Source organism: Aethalodelphis obliquidens, unplaced genomic scaffold (assembly GCF_003676395.1).
Source record: "Aethalodelphis obliquidens isolate GAN/ISIS:26980383/991018 unplaced genomic scaffold, ASM367639v1 scaffold5, whole genome shotgun sequence".
Lineage (NCBI taxonomy): Eukaryota > Metazoa > Chordata > Mammalia > Artiodactyla > Delphinidae > Aethalodelphis > Aethalodelphis obliquidens.
The window spans coordinates 47,971,567-47,991,357 of NW_020837949.1; the positions used below are offsets into that span (position 1 = coordinate 47,971,567).

Sequence of the window (19,791 nt, forward strand, 5' to 3'; positions counted from 1 at the left end):
CTTTGTTTAAACTACAGTGAAAAACCCCAGGATGGAGATGTGACGTCCCATCAGGGTGTCCTGACGCGCTGTCTGGGTACCCCAGGTGCACATGTACATTCCTCTGGATCAGAAGGCGGCGTGGAAGTGGGTGCAGGGGTGAGAAAGCAACAAAATTGTTATCTCAGGAGCCCAGGGGAATCGTTCGACAAGCTAGTTTGTCCAGAGGACAGCTCTGCTTGCAGAAAGAGATTTTCCCCTTCTTTCTTTCTTTCAAAGTGGAGAAAGCTGGACAGGGATGCTGTCCTTGTACCCTGCCTACCTCCAGATGCACCTTCTCTCCATGCTTCATGAGAGCTGGTCCTCTGTGCTCTGCCGTCTTGCTGCCTTCTCTCAAGGGTCCAAACACTGTCTAAAGGATGTCTTGCGCATCAGCGATGTTAAAAGAGAGAGCAAAGTAACGACCCAGATTGTAGCTGACCGAAAAAACCCCAAAAAGCTGGTGGGGGGGTGGTATAAGCTACACCCTTTATGATGAGGCCCTCTGTCTTTCCCACCTCTCTTTCATTCCTTTTTTACATCCTTTTCCCCTGGTCATTTTTATTTTCTTGTCATTATTCTTTGGCTTCTATTTTTCTTGAGTTTCCTCTCCTGCAGTTTGTCTGTGTCTAGGTTGGTGGGGCCTTTGCAGTGTTGTTTCTCCATCTGAGGCCAAAAGAAAATTGTGTGAACCTTGGGCTATGGAGGCTGCCTGCTTCAGTACCACTAACTGGCGAACGACATGGGTGGCAATTAGTGGTCCTGCTTTCCATGAGGGAAGTGTGAGTTTCCTTTTCTGAGCCAGAGTGCCACGTAACGGTGCACATGGGACAGGAACAAATGCATAACTGCTTCTCCTGACCAAGTGCTTGACATGAGTGTGGTCATATTCCCTACAGTTTTAGTCTAACTCCTTCTGCTGGGAAGTTACTGGCCGCAGGGTGTACCAGGTGTTCTCTGGTATAATTATTTCATCTTATTTACTGCGTGATGGTTGGAATGGGTGTTGGTGAGTGGAGGGCGTAATGAGCTTGGTGTGCTGTGGAGTCGGGCAGAATCCACAACTGCTGCCATCTTGTTCATGCCCAGTGCTGACTTCACATGTGTCTCATTCCCTGCCCCCGTCGGCAGGGAGTCTCTCAACCATGAGTCTCTTGGGCACTGACTGAGGATCAGCTCTTCTCACCATTTCATTGGCATTTGCAGAACTGGGAGAAGATGAGCATCTAACTCCCCAGACTTCATACAGAGTAGGGCAAGGGAGCAGGGTCCGCAGTACAGCTAGGTCTCCGAGTTGTTTCCCGTGTTATTTCTTCTGCCTAGAATGCCCCCCTTCCCCTCCGCTCTCCTTCAGTACCTCTCATTTTCTTTCTTTTTCTAATTAATTAATCTATCTATTTATTTATTCTTGGCTGCGCTGGGTCTTCGTTGCTGTGCACAGGCTTTCTCTAGTTGCAGTGAGCGGATACTCTTCATTGCGGTGTGCGGGCTTCTCATTGCGGTGGCTTCTCTTGTTGCGGAGCACAGGCTCTAGGTGTGCAGGCTTCAGTAGTTGTGGCACGCAGGGCTCAGTGTGGCGCACGGGCTTAGTTGCTCCGCGGCATGTGGGATCTTCCTGGACCAGGGCTCGAACCCGTGTCCCCTGCGTTGGCAGGTGGATTCTTAACCACTATCCCAACCAGGAAAGTCCTGAATGTCAGTTTTATTTAAAACCTGAGTACTGAATAAGACAGTAGTTATCAAGTTCTCAGCATGAGGAAAAGTTCTCACTGTAGTGACCTTCCTTGTCCTATTGGAGCTTAATTCCCTTTCCCCCTTTCAGAGACCAGAGGATTTAATAAGTATTTCATTTTCAAGTTGCCTGACATTGTTTATTTTTGTTATTAATATTTTTGAAAGACCAAACTCATTTCAGGGTCTCTGCAATTTGGAGTTTCAGTGAAGCTTTTTAAGCTCCTCAAGTCTTAGAAAGTGAAGTTTCCATTGCTGTCTGTGAATGAACAGATGGGGGAAATCTTACGTCTGATTAGAGCTTGTACTAACATTTGTGATAAGCTGTCCCATGACACTTGTGGACATTTTAAATCACAGCAACAAAGAGAAAGAGATGGTAAGGTAGTTTATTGTAGGCTCTTTGGCCAACCCTGGAAATGCCATGTGTTTCCACACATGCAACTGGCTTCCTAATTTTTCCAGAGTAATAAAGCTGACATGTGTCAGTCCCATAGCCACGCACAACACAGTGTTGACATTCCAGCTGGGAACTGACCACAGAACCTGTTGGAATCAACTCAACCCTGGGCGTGTCCTTCCCCTGGTGAACTCCAGATCTGGTTTCATGTTGGAGTGGCTTCTGGGGGCTTTGGCAATTTCTGGTTTCAAACCTTCCCTCGCCTAATTAGTTATTTAAAAAAAAAAAAAAAACAAAGAACTCGGGCCTGGATGGAATATCTAAGACCTGGTCCTGTTGGAGTTGCTATATGCCTTTTTGTTTGTTGTTCAAATGTTTATTATTTTTGGTTTCCTCTCTTTTCTGACAAGGCGTGAGTGGCACTGGGGCACAGGGGTAAGCTGGATTTATAATGATCCATCTTGCAACAAGTTCCCGGTGAAAGCGAGGACATGAAATGTTTTTTTTTTTTTTTTTTTTTTCATGAAATGTTTTAGTAGCGCTTCATCCACAGGAATGTTTTAGTAACCCTTCATTCACTGAGGTACTCAGTGAATATCTGTTGAGCTAATGGAATATTATTAAGCAGGCAGATGTAAATTATTAAGCATTTGTGAGTCAGGAGACTTCCTACCATAGTGTTACTATTAGAAAGTTGACAGTCTTTTTCTAATGATCATAAAACAGTTATTTCCTCCCCATCTCCCTCCCTCCCATAGGAGGGAAAGAATGTTTAACATAATATGCTAAAAATATTTTCATATGTATCTTCGTTGCCTGGCTCCAGCTAGGTGGCTCTCACCTGGGTCTCTCATGCCGCTGCAGTAGGGTACCAGCTGGGGCTAGATAACACAGGTTGGCTTCTTTACCCATGTGCCTGGGCCCCTGGTGGGATGGTTGGAGCAGCAAGGGGCTGGCAGGGCGTATCCACCCATCTCTGTTAATGGGTCGGATTCTGCACCGTCACTGCCCTCCCCACATCCCAGCGCAGCAACCTCCTACTCCCCAGCATGCCTCTAGAAGACCAGTGAAGTGCCTCGTCGCCCTGCAGGCAGGGATTAATGCAGGGATGACAAGGGCTGAAGGCGCAGAAGGCCAACAGCTGGACGTTCAGGGAAGAAGTCGTGTCTGTCCTTGTGGTTCAACTCACTGGACAGCCCTCAGACTCAAAGCATAGACAGCTGGTTGCTCCTCGTCACCCCTGGGTTCAACAAAGTCGAGAGGATTCTCTTCCATAGGACTTTTGAAAAGTATTAATGTGCACTGTGAATCTCCAATAGGGAAATATAAATAGTAATAACCACTGAACATATTTTGTTTCATGGCAACTCTCAATTTCTTCCAGAATGAGGCATGCTCTAACAAATTCATTCATTCACAGGTACTAGTGGAGCAGCTACTATGTGCCAGGCACGGTGCTAGATGCTCATGAAACAACTGCAGTTTGTTCTTATTCTTTGGGAGCTCGATAAGGGCATCCTATGAAGTGGAAGACGGCTATGTTGGAAACCTTTCGTTGGGCACAGGACTGGCCTCAGTGGGCCTAGATTCAGATAATACTTTAGAAAACAGTCCACTCTTCTGGTGATCTGTACTCAACAACTTCCTATCTTCTCTTTTCCCTTACTCCTCAGTCTGACAGTAGCTGGCTTGGAAATTAAGACCTATGCTCTAGCATCACTTCTGCCATTTATTCTTACTTAAATCTTCCATCAGTTTACTCAGTGTCCTGAGCCTGTTTACTCACCATGTAATTGGGATAAGCAAAACTAACTTGGTTGAATCTGTAGAGTGATTCTAGGCATGACGTCTTAAATAGAATATGCAAGTGAGCTAGCAAAACCAATTGATAGAAATCCAGAAAGCATTTTGTTATTTCATGTTATCATTTAGGATTTGTAGGCCAGTTTGAAGTTTGGAACTTTTCTGTTGCTGAGGCTTTAATAACCTAACATTTTTAAAGTTCACTGTATGTTTGGAATAATACATAAATAAAAAGCAGGGCCTTGTCTGCCCATAGGTGTTTATTTAACACACACAACAGTGCTGGGGCAAGATTTGGGCACAGATACTGGCTTAAAGCAGAGTAGAAAATGGACCAAAAATCCCTACATAAGGTAGCGATTATCATGGTTGGCTGGGAGCAAGACATAAGCTGAGTTTCCAAATGAAGAATTTATACACGTCTTGAACTTCATTACCCTAACCTATGTTTTCTTTCTTTAGATTCTTTTCGGGGCCATCTTGAGGATATTTGTATGTAATTTTTCATCGTTAACATTCTTCAGAGTAGAAACAAGATTCAGAGGGAGCTGTGCCTCTTTAAAAGTCTGGGTCTTAAATACGTATTTTATGTAAAAGTCAGAAGTCAGTACTTTCAGGGTAACTGAGGTGTGTTTGAAATTGCCTTGGGTGAGCTGTGTACATGACCTAGTCTGCACCGCCCACGATTAACACACGACTGCGAGTTCGCGAAAAAGCCTGTTCTGTCTACAGCTGCCATCCAGGAGCTGTCCAGTTGCAGTCAGACCTGCACTGAGGTTTTCCCCGCCATCTGACACTGTGTGACTCCGTCTAATAGGTGATATTTTTGTCCTCTCCACAGAATGTGAATGGCATAAAGTACCATGCTAAGAATGGCCACAGAACACAGATTCGTGTCCGCAAACCATTCAAGTGTCGTTGTGGTAAGAGTTACAAGACAGCTCAGGGCCTGCGGCACCACACAATCAATTTCCATCCCCCGGTGTCGGCCGACATTATCAGGAAGATGCAGCAGTAACATGCTGGTCGTAACTGTGCCAAGAAATCCTCACCAGCAGTTGCTGATTTTGAAAACAGCCACCTTTTTTCAGGGGAAGCATTCAGCAACCCTTTAAAGAATAAATGCATGCTTTAAATTTTTTCTGTAATTTTGGAATGATGTATCTTTGTAGAGTTAATGATTTTGTACATTTGCACATGTAATCATCATACCCATTTTCATTACTTTGATATAAGGTGCTAAACAAAGCTCTAGGTTTTTCAGCACATTTCCCCCAAAACAAGACAGAAATTGAGGGCATGTTGTGTATCGTTTAGCTGTGTTGCAGTGATATCATTTGCGGGGGAGGAGGGGCTAGCACTGAGGGTTTTTCCCCCAAGATTATAATGTGATTGGTTGAAGTTTTTCAACACATCAACTCATTGTGTTCAAAACCAAAATAATACCTTCACTGTCAAACTGGTTACCATGCCTTACATAATGGAGTTAGTTAGTACCTGTGACTAGAAAGACTTTAGGTAACGGAAATATAAATAAGAAAGAATGTTTAACATAATATGCTAAAAATATTTTCATATTTAAATAACATGCATAAAAGGTGTGCTTTCTGTGTTTTATATTATCTTGCAAATCCTTTAGACCTTTAAAAAGCTGAAAATCTTGCCATGTGACTTACCAATCATTTTAGTGTTACAAATGGCATTTTTGTACAAAAAGTCTATTCAGTTCACTCATTAACACACAGTCACTGAGTGCCTGCTAGGTGCAAGGGATTCAATTTATGCCTATTGATGTCGGTGGACCAAGATACCAGTTTAGTGAAATACTTTCCCCTGAAATCTGTTAGGAAACACTTTGAAATACTTAAGTGCAAATTTTGTGTGTGTGAAATTTAGTTCTATCTTCATCTTTAGGTGAAGTTTTAAAGCACTTTGTCGTTCTCTATTGCCAACAGATGTGATGTTTTATGTGTTGCCAGTTCTTGCAACCACTGCCCTAACAACCTGCGGGTTGCAGATAAGAATTAAAATGCCAAGCGCGTTTCAAAGAGGAGCATCTTGTTAAGACCCCTGTTGCCTCCTCATGCTCATTGTGTTTTCAGACTTTTTTTAAAGGCACTTTTTCCATCACATTGTAGATGTCTGTATTCCCACTGGAAATGTCTGTTTAGCTTTGTAAGACATTTTGCTGAAATATGAAATTGAGCCTTATTGACAGGTAAGTGCTTCTTGCAGCAGGTGGTCAGTGACTAATACGTGACCCATTAGAGTATAACCTACGTCTGGACCATTCCTAACGTTTTTCTCACCAACAGTACCATCATGCCTTGAGTGTTCATTTCTCCCAAGTGCTATTCCTTAAACATGAGTTTACCAATTGCCTAATTATGCAATAAAAATTGCTTTGAGATGGCTAACTGCCCACAAAACTGACGAAAATCAAACTCGAAATGCTTGTAAAATAACTTTCTTCCCGTGTTTCCATTTGTTGAAAGTCTTACAGATGGAAAGCAGGTGTTCCTCCCTCCTCAGTTTTTCAGACGTTTTGAAAGGAAGACAATTCTGTTAGCCAGACGGGTAAGCTTCTATTAATACACTCTTAAATTGTGAATCCCTCATAATGAGGGATTTAAAAGTTATTTATAAAGACACTACCCGCTAAAAATGTCCTCAGATCTCTGAAGAGTAGTCTTGGTCCTGAATATACAGTGTTATCCTTTATCTTTTAAAGGGTGATACAGACATGAGAAGCCACCAGTTGGTGCATAAGAAGGCCCTACTTGGCTATTTCATATCTACCTAGAATTGACCAAATTTTTTTTTAGGCCAGCAATTATTATTTAGCTTCGCTCCTTCTAGTGCAAGAAACTGTAGGCTGGATCAGTAGTTCAACAGCTAAACAGTCATAAAATAGTCATTGTGCATGTTAAATTTCTTTCAACTATAAAAATTTCCAGTTTCTATTTACTTATTCATTGTGACAGTATTACTAAACAGGTAAGGATGGGAATATTTTGTTATACCGTGTATAGTGAATGTATTGTACTGTGTCTGTGAAAACTGTGCTTTAAATTATATTTTCATATGTTTTGTTCAGGACAGAGCACATTTAAGTTTGAAAGCAACAGAGGTTTGTTTTAGAACTGAAGGCAACTTAATGAAACAAAATTGCTGTCAAGAAAAGCTGCTTATAAATGTAAATGAAATCACATTTAAAATAAACTGCCTCTGACCCAAAATAAACATGGCTCTTTATTTTCATTAGCATCCATTATAAAGACCAGTATCAAGTTTGCCACAGAAACGAATATATCCATTCAGTACCTTGTTCTAAGGCTGCCTTTTTTGGGTGGGGGCAGAATTCAGCTGACATGTAGATTTCATCAATGTTTTGCCTAGGTTAGTATGATGAACAATTTCATTTCACTGGTAGTAGCACTATAATATTCAAAGGATACTTTTAGGTTAGTATGGTCCATAATTATTAACTGATTGATGGAACAAAAATGTTCATATCATTGAACGTATTTTACCTGAATATATTCTGCTTAGCATATAACCTATCCAGAAGCTTAAAACATGGTGTCTTCATTACCGCTGCATCCCAGGTCTGCCATGTCCTGATATCTGACTGCCCAATACTGTTTTGCCCTAGACTCACACCTTTTAAAGGATTCCAACGATACATGAATTCTGCTCCTAGAAACAAATACAAGTGAGATGGTGTATATGCGGTTCACATATAGTACCCCAAAATGCCACTACACTGAATATTAAGTTAACATCTTAGATAGCTAGTTTGCTTAAGACAAGCTTAAATATTTTGATAACCACAAAAACAGCAAAATCAAAAAGTCAGTACTTTAAATCCTTAACATTCATATTCTAAAAGGGGAAAGGACTGTAGTTCAGAAAATTTTTTTAGTGACCCAGACCAAAAAGACATTCAAGATGCTAGACTTAATGAAAAACTATCACAAATAAATTTGACAATGAAATTACACACTTCTAAAAATGTGTCTACTTTAATGTTAATGAATACTATATACAGCAGAGTCATAACGAACACGATAGTTTGATTTGGGTTTATGCATTACATATTTAATCACTTACTGAGAACATTTTTTCAAAGTTATACTCATCAAGAAAATGTGAAAAAAGACATACATTTTCTGTGATTTTATGCCACAACCATCACTGTTTAGTAGATCATTTAATATGAAACAATTACACTGACATATCTTGTTCCATTTCCCCATCAGATAGAAATACAACTTTAAGATGGCTTAAAAATAATCAGATATTCTAAAATTTTTTAGTCATAAAATTAGCAAAATATGCATTCTATTAATTCCTAAAGCAAACATTTCAAATATAAAAAGGATATTTGCTATCTTGGAAGCATGTGATCTCATTCTACATGCAGCTCCCCTTCTAAAGAGGGTTAAAAAAAAAAATATTTCATGGGCTAAATTATGAAGTTTCTGTATTCAAAAGAATAACTTTGCAAGACTTACGAAAATTCTTTGTGTTACATAACTTTCAGTAGTCATGCTCAATCAACAAGGTCGACAGAGATGTGTAAATATTCTGCTAAATAACACACTATACATACCTATTTTTTCAGTGTGGTAACGTTAAAATAATCCGTTTCCTTCATTCATATAATTTTTCAAAATGGGGAATAAATAAAGATACAAATACACAAGAACTTCTTAAGCAGGTAAGATTAACAGAGGTTAAAATTATATTTATTGATAAGTGATAAACCAAGGACTGACCCTGACACTACGTAACACCAAACTCAAAGTAGCTCTTGGTCAGAAAAGTGCAATAGAGGGTACATGAAAGTGACACCTTGTGGTCTCCTTAGTGGTCTGAGGTGTGTTTTTTTCCCAACTGCTGAACTGTATTATTAACTCCTAATAAAAATTAACTAGTCAAAATTTAAAACATTCTGATCAAAATGGGTTTGTACATGCCTTTCAAACCCCTGCTGGTCATAGTCAGGAGGGAACTGCTCGCTGCACATTGGGCACACCTTCCAGTGACTTTCAACATGTTCTTCAAATTTGCTCTGATCGTAGTTGGGAGGGAACATTAATTCACAGAGTGGACATTTCTTCTGAACATCAAAGCTTGAGGAAATAAAATGAAAGAATTACCTATTTCTAATAAACAGATTTTTAACAGCAGTAACCTTCAGATACAGTGAGGTTACATTTATCTAGTTAAGCTGATATGCATACTAACACTTACCTTGAAACTCTTCAGTTACGCCAGGAACCTCTTTTTCTGCTCCTAAAAGCTTGCTATTGACAACTGTGTAAACCATTTGTAAAGCCTCTAATTTTAGTTTTACGATTAGATTGACAAAGAAAATCTTTTTCTCATCAAAATCCAAAAAATACAATCACATTATGTGAAATGAGGCTCAGTGACAAGAATTCTTCAATTTTTAACAAAATATGCCTTTCGTAAAACTATAAAGATTCATACAACTTGTAGCTTCCCAACAGTGTTCATTCAGTTTAACAACTAAAGCTGTTTACAGCACTGGTCCTCAAGGTACAGTGCGCATCAGAACCACCTGGAGGCATGCTGAGACGTGTACTGCTGGGCCCTACAGCAAGGATTTGGGGTTCAACAAGATCTGAGTTAGGGCCCTGGACCATATGCATTTCTAACAAATTTTCAAGGACCATACGTTGAGAGCCACAGGTAATCCCAATTCTACACAGGAAAGAGAAAAATTACCTGGGATCAAAGCAAAAGCCTGTTCCATGGCCACGTAAATGCTGACTTGGAGGATCAGGAGCAGTGGGCACATTCTCATCTTCCTAGGCAAACAATAATTGTGCAACTTTTGAGAAAAGTGAAACCAAATAGAAGTTCCTCAATTAATTAATTCAATCAAGCACCGTATAAAGGAAATAAGATTACACTTTTAAAAATTTACTTCTATTATCATTAAATTAGATTTTCATGTAAACGTGTTTGAAAGTAACTTTTTGTTTTTTAGAGAGTATTTCACGATGGACTAAGTCATACCTTGAAATAAAAAGCAGTATTCAGTGGAATGGAGAGTATACTACACCTGTGTGTGTGAATGAAGTAGAGATCAACAGACTTTTTTGACCGATATGTAGGTAACTTTACCGACTTTTCATTCCATACACTGGGTGACCACTTTCATAAAAATCTTAAGACTGCATTATTTTTCCTTTTATTCTCATTTAATGACTATTAATCTGTAAGACAGGCAGGATCTTCTTTGATAATATATACCCACTGCACAATACGTAGAAATTATAAATAAAGGAAAACTCTGTGTGTGTATGTTTTGGGGCAAATACACAAGCAAACCCAACTGGAAAACCATGTTAAAGTGAAGCAATGCACCAAACTATAGGCCTCAAAAACCCTAATGTAAAACAATCAGATTCAAATTTAAATATCTGATTAACATTATCAAGGAAGACTCCTAAAACCCTGTAAATCTGAGTCTGAATCTGAAAGAAAATGCTGGTTTGAATTTCCATGCCTGCATCCCTCTAGTCACTTTTTATAGATTTGCACACTGCTGCTACATCAATATCCAAACACAGACTGTCACTTCATATCCAAAGCAGCCACATCATCTGAAGTGCCCATTTGCTTTCTTCCCCTAAGCAGTCTGTTAGCTTCTCTCATGTCATGAACTAACAGCACACAATAGGTGGAAGAGGCACTGATTAAAGTCCTTATGTTGCTGGGTAGTCATGATTGCCCCAGAACTATTAATAGGCTCATAAGTCAGGTCTGTCATAGGAAGAGGTTCCAAAAAAGTGTATGTGATGTGAAATTTTAAGTGACCAAACAAAAGATAAATTGAATTTTTTTTGGGGGGGGGGGAAGGAACAATAAGGGAAGGCGTGGTAACTTAGCTATTATTCTGACAATTATCCCCCACCCCCGTAAAAGCTCAAAAAAGGAGGTGAGAGACTTTTTTTTCCCATGTGCATCACATGAGAAAACACTTTTGTTTACATGATTCCCTTAGGCTATAACTGGGCAAAAGAAAAACAGGATCAATAACCTAATAGGGCATTGAGAAGTTGGGGAATGTTGGGGGAAGTACTTCATATACTTCAAAAATTAAAAGTCTTTAAGTAAGTAAAATCCAGACAGTTTTTAAATCTGCAGGGGCAAAGAGGGAAGATGATTTAGTAGTTGAATCTGCTAAGCTTACATATGTATAACAGGCAAATTGTGATTCTGTGCCACATTACTCTGGCTGCCATACTTAGGCCTTCCAGCAACAATATCCGAAAATGAATCTGCTTAAACAATTACATATAAAATAATGAACAAAATTTTCTCATATATAAATGTTTTAAAATTTTTTGAAATGCTATTGAAGAAAAAGAATAAAACAAAAGGTCTTCATATTCTACTTTTCAAAATTCTTGATGTGACATATTTATAATATTGTACAATACAACTTTCTAGGGGCGAAAAATATAATGGAACCAAAAATCTCATAACCACCTTTCCCTGTGTTTTACAACAGCTGCAGCTCACACCAATTCACTGCTTCCATGAAGGAGCTAACAATAGAGTTTGGAACTAGCTAAGGTGCTAGTTTCAGACCACCTATCAGACATGTTAAAAATATGTCTGCTTATAAAATATGTGGATGAGGGGGGCAAAAAAAGCAATTTATACTTTCTAAGCCATATATAATTTGGTAAGGGAACTATTATTCTGTATCTTCTACCAGAATAAAAGGGGAGAGGAACTGAAGAGTAGAATTCTAGATGTAATAATGAGACATAAGTCCTCATGAAATAAGAAGTCACCTACTGGGAGAATAGTTTAAAACCAAGAAGTATGTAATAAAATCTGAGTAACCAATTCATATAATAAAGTCTGTGGTGATCTTGTCATGCAAAATGACCAAATTTTCACTCCCAAATACAGTTATTCCATTTTAGTCATCAAGCTCAGCTAATTAGTTTCCAAACCATACTAGTTTACATATAACAAATTAGCCCAGGAAGTGAGGCTATTAAGGCAGGCTCACTGCCGCAACAAAAAATGGCTACTGGTGAAAAAAAGAGGAAAGCAGACAAGAACCCAAAACATCAAATAGGATTTCAACACTGGATCATACAGCTTTACTATACACCTTAAAAGAATGTGAGGACATCATTCAATATTAAGTTTTTAATTAATAAACTTCAGTCATCAAGGTTATTAGTACTCTATTTTAGCAAGATTTCCACCCAAAACTACTAAAACAATCAAGTTTTAGCACTGAAAGTTGTCAAGTCAAAAGAATTTTGAATAGCAAGTTTTAAAGTATAAGTACCTAGTATTTTAGCTAAACTGCTGAAATAATCTTGTAAGCAAATATTATTGGGAATACCACACTAAAATGTATTTACGAACAATTCCAAATAATTAAATTTTTCTTAAGAAAATATTTTCAATAGCATTTTAATCTCCACAAAGGTCTAAACCACTACATTGTTCATGTACCTTTAGACCCATGAGCACAATACTCTTTCTATTTGCAAACTGGTTTTTAAGCAAAGGAAACATGCTACGGTAAACTGAAGCTCTGTTTGAAACCCAAAACTTCTCATGAGATGCTCAACTCAAAATCTAGTCTCTAAAAAATATTCTTGTTTTTCTTATCAAAGTATATAACCAGTTTGAACATCTGAAATAGTATTAAAATTGGTTAATCTCTTAGACAACAAAATACATTTAATCAATCATAAAAATACAATTACCATACGATACAACAATTCCCTTTCTGGGTATATATCCAAAAGAACTGAAAGCAGGAACTCAAACAGATACACTGGTAACACCTATGGTCATAGCAGCATTATTCACAATAGCCAAAAGGTGGAAACAACTCAAATGTTTATCAGTGGATGCATGGATAAACAAAATGTGGTATACACATACAATGAAATATTATTTAGCCTTAAAAAGGAAAAAAATTCTGACATCTTACAACATGAATGAATCTTGAGGACATATATTAAGTGAAATAAGCCCATCACAAAAAGATAAATACTGTATGATTCTATTGTACTTATATGAGGTATCCAGAATAGTCAAATTCAGAGAGACAAAGTAGAATGCCAGGGGCCAGAGGGAGGGAGAAATGGAGTTGTTGTTTAACGGGTATAGAGTTTCTGTTTTGCGAGATGAAAAGAGTTCCGAAGACTTGTTGCACAACAATGTGAATATACTGTTGACCACTGAACAATGAGGATTTGAACTATATAGATCTGCTTTTATGCGGGATTTTTTCAATAGTATATACTACAATACTACATGAACTGAGGTTGGTTGGATCCTTGAATGCAGATCTGTGGATATGGGAGAAACCACAGATGTAGAGGACCAACTGTAAGTTATACTCAGATTTTCAACTGCATGGAGGGTTGGCACCCCTAACCCTCGCGTTAAGGGTCATCTGTACTTACTGCTATAGAAGCATGTACTAAAAAATAGTAAGATGGTAAACTTTATGTTATGTGTATTCAACCACAATAAAAAATGCAATTGTGATCAAACTAGCAATACACACTCGGGAGCTAATGATTGAGTTACACCATCTGAATCATTAGGATTCGGACAATCAGAATTTCTGAAACTGTGTTATGATTCCACCTTTGCCAGGAATTATTAATTGAAATATTTAGATATCATTAAGGATCTAGTAATGAATATCAATGAAGAAAGATCCACCACTTAATAGAACTTTTACTAAGTTAATAATTACTACTTTAGTTCAAGAGCATCCTACAAGAAACATTTGCTAAGGCCAAAATCAACACATTAAGAACAGAGTACCAATGACTCTGGGTAACTTTTATATAAAACTAAAGAATTAATGTTTATCCTTATAACTCTGTATTATTAAGTAAAATTCGTCAACATTCTCTTTTTATGAGATGTTACTGTTTAAGCTCAGCCAAACATCCATTTCTAGTAATATGTCAATGAAGGAATATCACTGAATTACAACTCCATAAAATTTAAAGGTATTTTAAAAATAGGAAAGCAAATAATTTTGTAAGATCTCTATTTTCAAATGTCACTTTTCTCAGATACATGCAGCCCTATGTTCATGCAACATTATTTACAAGAGCCGAGACATGGAAACAACCTAAATGTCCACCGACAGATGAATGGATAAAGAAGGTGTGGTATATATGTATACAAAGGAATATTACTCAGCCATAAAAAGAAACGAAATTGAGCTATTTGTAATGAGGTGGATAGACCTAGAGTCTGTCATACAGAGTGAAGTAAGTCAGAAAGAGAGAGACAAATACCGTAATGCTAACACATATATATGGAATTTAAGGGAAAAAAATGTCATGAAGAACCTAGGGGTAAGACAGGAATAAAGACACTGACCTACTAGAGAATGGACTTGAGGATATGGGGAGGGGGAAGGGTAAGGTGTGACAAAGCGAGAGAGAGGCATGGACATATATATACACTACCAAACGTAAGGTAGATAGCTAGTGGGAAGCAGCCGCATAGCACAGGGAGATCAGCTCAGTGCTTGGTGACCGCCTGGAGGGGTGGGATAGGGAGGGTGGGAGGGAGGGAGACGCAAGAGGGAAGAGACATGGGAACATATGTATATATATAACTGATTCATTTTGTTGTAAAGCAGAAACTAACACACCATTGTAAAGCAATTATACTCCAATAAAGATGTTAAAAAATTTTTTTAAAAAAAAGTGAAATAATGCCATTTGCAGCTACATGGACCTAGAGATTATCACACTAAGCGAAGTAAGTCAGAAAGAGAAAGCCAAATACCATATGATATCACTTATATGTGGAATCTAAAATAATGACACAAATGAACTTATCTACGAAACAGAAACAGACTCACAGAGAGAAGACTTGTGGTTGCCAAGGGGAGCCGGTGGAGGGGGGTGGTTGGATTGGGAGTTTGGGATTAGCAGATGCAAACTATTACATATAGAACGGATAAACAACAAAGACCTATTGTACAGCACAGGGAACTATATTCGATGTCCTGTAATAAACCATAATGGAAAAGAATACCAAAAAAAGTTACTTTTCTCCATATTCAAAACTTAAACCAAAGACCTAAATTAGAAGCTAGAGCTACCTTAGATAAAGCAATGGTTTCTGAGATACGACAACAAAAGTACAAGCAAAAAACGGATAGGTAAATTTGACTTCATCAAAATTTAAAACTTTTGTGCTGCAAAGGATACCACCAAAAGAATATAAAGACAATCCACAGATGGGAAAATATTTGCAAATCATTTATCTGGCAAGGGACAAATAATCCTATATAAAAATGGCCAAAGGACTTGAATAGACATTTTCCCAAAGAACATATACAAATGGTCAACCAGCACATTAAAGATGCTCAATATCATTAGCCATCAGGGAAATGCAAATCAAAATCATGATGATATGCCACTTCTCATCTACTAGGATGAGCTATCATCAAAACAACAGACAACAAGTGTGGGAAAAGATGTAGATAAACTGGAACTCTTACACGTACACACTGCCAATGGAAAAGGAATCATGCAATTCTTCAAAAGGTTAAACATAGAGTTACCCTATGACCCAGCAATTCAACTCCTAGGTATATAACCAAACTGAAAAAGGTATTCAAAACAAAAACTTGTACATAAGTTCACAGCAGCACTATTCACAAGAGCCAACTGTTAATCAACAGAGAAATGGATAAACAGAATGTGGTATATCCATACAGCACACTATTCAGCATTTAATAAAAAGGAATGCAGTACATTCTTCAAGCTAAATATGCATGTATGCTAAAACATGGATGGATCTTGAAAACATTATGCTAAGTGAAAGAAGCCAGTCACAAAAGACCTCACGTTATAAGATCTGACTTACATAAATGTCCAGAATAAGCAACTCTACAGAGACAAAGTAACTGCTAAACGGTACAGAGCTTCTTTTTGTGGTGAGGAAAATGTCCTAAAATTGAATGTGGTGATAGCTGCACAATTCTCTGAATATACTAAAAACCATTGAACTGTATACTTTAAATGGTAATTGTATGGTATGTGAATTATATCTCAATAAAGCTGTTACCAAAAATTACCTTTCTAAGATGATCTGAACATTAGTAGGCAGAAAATAAAAATAATTAAAAGCATTTCTTTAGCTAAAATCGTTAGTCACAAATATTTAAATAGACTCTACTGTATATGAAAGGCATTGTACTATATGGTATAGAGAAGGTAAAATACAGCATTAAGAGATGCCAACCAGGGACTTCCCTGGTGGTCCAGTGGGTAAGACTCCACACTCCCAATGCAGGGGGCCTGGGTTCGATCTCTGGTCAGGGAGCTAGTTCCCACATGCATGCTGCAACTAAGAGTCCACATGTCGCAACGAAGATCCCGCATGCCGCGACTAAGACCGGGTGTGCCTAAATAAATAAATATTTAAAAAAAAAAAAACAAAAAGAGATGCCAACCAGAGATACACAATCAGCTAGAACAAAGTGTGTATTAAAAAAAAACAAAAAACAGAACATATAGAATTCATGTAATCTTTTTTTTTTAATTTATTTTATTTTTGGCTGCGTTGGGTCTTTGTTGCTGCACACAGGCTAGTTGCGGTGAGCGGGGGCTACTCCTCATTGCAGTGCACGGGCTTCTCATTGCGGTGGCTTCTCTTGTTGCGGAGCATGGGCTCTAGGCACACAGGCTTCAGTAGTTGTGGCTTGTGGGCTCTAGAGTGCAGGCTCAGTAGTTGTGGTACACAGGCTTAGTTGCTCTGTGGCATGTGGGCTCTTCCCGGACCGGGGCTTGAACCCATGTCCCCTGCATTGGCAGGCATATTCTAAACCACTGCGCCACCAGGGAAGCCCCTCATGTAATCCTTTTGATGATGTCTAATTTATCTATTTTTTCCTTTGCTGTTTGTGCTTTTGATGTCATATCTAAGAAACCATTGCCTAACATCACAAAGATCTATCTCTATGTTTTCTTTTGAATTTTATACTTTAGCTCTTATATTTAGGTTCAATTTGAGTTAATTTTTGTATATGGTATGAGGTAGAAGTCCAATTTCATTTTTTTGCATATGGATATCCAAATGTCCCAGCACCATTTGTTGAAATGATTATTCTTTCCCCTTTGAAATGTCTTGGGGGACTTCCCTGGTGGTGCAGTGGTTAAGAATCTGCCTGCCAATGCAGGGGACACGGGTTCGATCCCTGGTCCAGGAAGATCCCACATGCCGTGGAGCAACTATGCCCTTGCGCCACAACTACTGAGCCTGCGCTCTAGAGCCTGCACACCACAACTACTGAAGCCCATGTGCCTAGAGTCCATGCTCTACACCTAGAGAAGCCACCGCAATGAGAAGCCCACGCACTGCAACGAAGAGTAGCCCCCGCTCACCGCAACTAGAGAAAGCCCACACACAGCAATGAAGACCCAACACAGCCAAAAATAAATTAATTAATTTTAAATAAATGTCTTGGCAGTCTTGATAAAAGTGAATTGGCTGTAATTATATACTACTTTTGTAAACAGAAAACATACTGGTTATATTCAAAGTAAAATTTTAAAAATAAGACAACATATGAAAAATGGCAAAATTTAAGAAAGGCAAAAATTCCATGTGTCATGACAATGGGAAACAGGCCTTGATTCTTTAAAGCAGTGATTCCCAACAATTGTGGAGTCATAGCCCCTTTGAAAACCACAGATCCTTCTGAGAATAAAAACTAAAAAACTCATGAGAAAAAAATGTAAATACAAAAATTGTCAGTCTTCAATTGGGGGGTTCATAGTGAAGGATTCATGTGGAAAGCTGCAAACTACACATTAACAGAATGTGTGAACCTCAGTCTTTCAGAGATAGAGGAGAAAGGAAAGAAGTAAAGCTAGTCAGGTGAAAGGGAAACACTATACAAAGGCATAAAAACAACTGGAAAGTGGGATATGTGTTAAAGGAAGAGAAAGTAATCCAACCTTGCCTGATGGGCCTTAGGAAGCTTAGACCAGTGCAACTCAAATTTTATTAAGCGCATGATCACCAAAAGACTTTGTTAAATGCAGTCTGATTCTCTGTAGGTCTGGAGTGGAGCCAGAGGTTCCTTATTTCTCACAAGCTCCCAGGAGATACCAATAGTGTTGGTCCAAAAATGATGTTTTTGTGTAGGAAGAGTTTAGACCATGGTTCCAAAAACTGTGCAGGAGGCTACTGAGATGCTAAAGGTGCCATCAACTGAGAAAGTTTGGGAACCTGTGGTTTAGCCACTTGGTAGGCTGATAGGTGGTAAAACCACAACTTCCATAGCCAAACTGATGAGGCTGTACGCTTACCAGCTGTATGACTTCAAGCAAGCCAGGTAGTCTGTCTCTGTTTCCTCCATTATAAAACATAGTAATAGTTTCTACCTCATAGGACAGCTATGAAGAGTTAATATATTTAAAGTGTTAAGCATTAGCTGTCCAATAAAACTACAGAAATGTCTATTGCCATCACTATCATCATAATTACAACTATGAGGTGAAGGGGAGTGAGACAGAAAGTTTTTGGTACAGAAGGGAGGAGATATGGTAGGTGTGACTGAAGGGGGCTGGGAGTGCAGCTGCTTCAACCCCAACTGAAAGGCACTGGGTCCCAGGCTGTTAAATACTTCCAGGGCAAAGAGCCAGAGAAAAGGAACAGGTCAACTCAGAGCTGCTTTTTATATTCTAACTAAAACTACTTAACTAAAACACTTCATTTGCAAGTGATTTTTGTTGTTGTAATGACAAGAATTTAAAAAAAAAAAAATAAGGTCTGAATGTGCAAAAAAATTAGTTTCTAATGTGAAAAATCCTCTGATAGCAAAATACAATTACCCAAGGTGTGCCTGTTAAGACCCCTTCCATCTCATTACCAAATCTAAGCATGTCAGCAAATGAGCACAAGACTCTAACACTGCTTCTCATGGGTTTGCAGGAGGGCAAAGCACGCAGATCAGAAAGAACACTCTACTAATTAAACTGAAGCAGATGACTACAGAAGAGAAGAGCTTGTCACATGTAACATCTGTGCCAAGAATGATCAGATTAAATATGCAAAATGTGAAGTAAAGGTGTGATAAAGCAGTAAGATGATACTCTAGACTTCATATAGGCTACCAAAGTTCTGACAGTTTTCCTAATTATTCCCAGTAATGGATATAGGAGGCCAAAAGGCAGAAGAGAGAAATACATTTTTCTCCATTATGGGTGTTGAGCACTAGGGCTAAAATCATGCCTGTCTGAACACTGATCAGTTTCTGCAAAGGTTAATAGCAATTAAATGCAGCAAACTAGATTAAATGAGAAACAGGTCATGATACCACTGTACTTGCAAAGAGCATGATAAAGCATTTCTTTTAAACACACCTTAATGACCAGAAAATCCAAAAAGCTGCTATGAGGAAAAGGATCTATTAAATGGTGAAGAAATCTCTTAAATGAAATAAAAAGAATGCCATGCCATGTAAACTGATTCAATTATCATCAGTACTGTACTGCTGAGAGATTAAATACTAATGATGTCTACAAGAGTATTTCTCTGAAAAAGAAAACTATGATACACACACTTCTTCCTTTTTCTTGCTAAAGATAACGAAGAGTCCACTTTGTAACTTAAAGTGGGATATAAATGCAAAACTGAAAAGATGCACACCAAAGCATAACACTGTCATTAACACTTTGCTTCTTGCAACCTGGTACATCTACAATCAAAAGAATATAGTAAATTACTCTGTGATAATTAAGATTAAACTATCTGTGACTACAGTT

At 38.3% G+C, this 19,791-nt stretch overlaps 2 protein-coding genes across 6 annotated transcripts in view; one reads left to right on the forward strand and one right to left on the reverse strand.

The window, feature by feature from the left end:
- The window catches only part of JAZF1 (JAZF zinc finger 1), a 337,745-nt gene extending 330,554 nt beyond the window's left edge, over positions 1–7,191 (forward strand). The window contains exons 5-7 of one of the 3 annotated variants that reach the window (XM_027102320.1): positions 4,794–4,875; positions 6,448–6,529; positions 7,050–7,191. In XM_027102320.1, the coding sequence (XP_026958121.1) occupies positions 4,794–4,875; positions 6,448–6,521 (156 nt within the window). In that variant the 3' untranslated portion in view covers positions 6,522–6,529; positions 7,050–7,191. Of the gene's footprint in view, positions 1–4,793 lie in introns of all 3 variants that reach the window. The other 2 variants (XM_027102319.1, XM_027102321.1) reach the window with 2 other exon arrangements.
- The window catches only part of TAX1BP1 (Tax1 binding protein 1), an 87,892-nt gene continuing 75,282 nt past the window's right edge, over positions 7,182–19,791 (reverse strand). The window contains exons 17-20 of one of the 3 annotated variants that reach the window (XM_027102317.1): positions 9,710–9,792; positions 8,935–9,090; positions 7,486–7,651; positions 7,182–7,390 (exon numbers count right to left, since the gene is read on the reverse strand). In XM_027102317.1, the coding sequence (XP_026958118.1) occupies positions 7,525–7,651; positions 8,935–9,090; positions 9,710–9,792 (366 nt within the window). In that variant the 3' untranslated portion in view covers positions 7,182–7,390; positions 7,486–7,524. Of the gene's footprint in view, positions 7,652–7,937; positions 9,091–9,709; positions 9,793–19,791 lie in introns of those variants that run through there. The other 2 variants (XM_027102316.1, XM_027102318.1) reach the window with 2 other exon arrangements.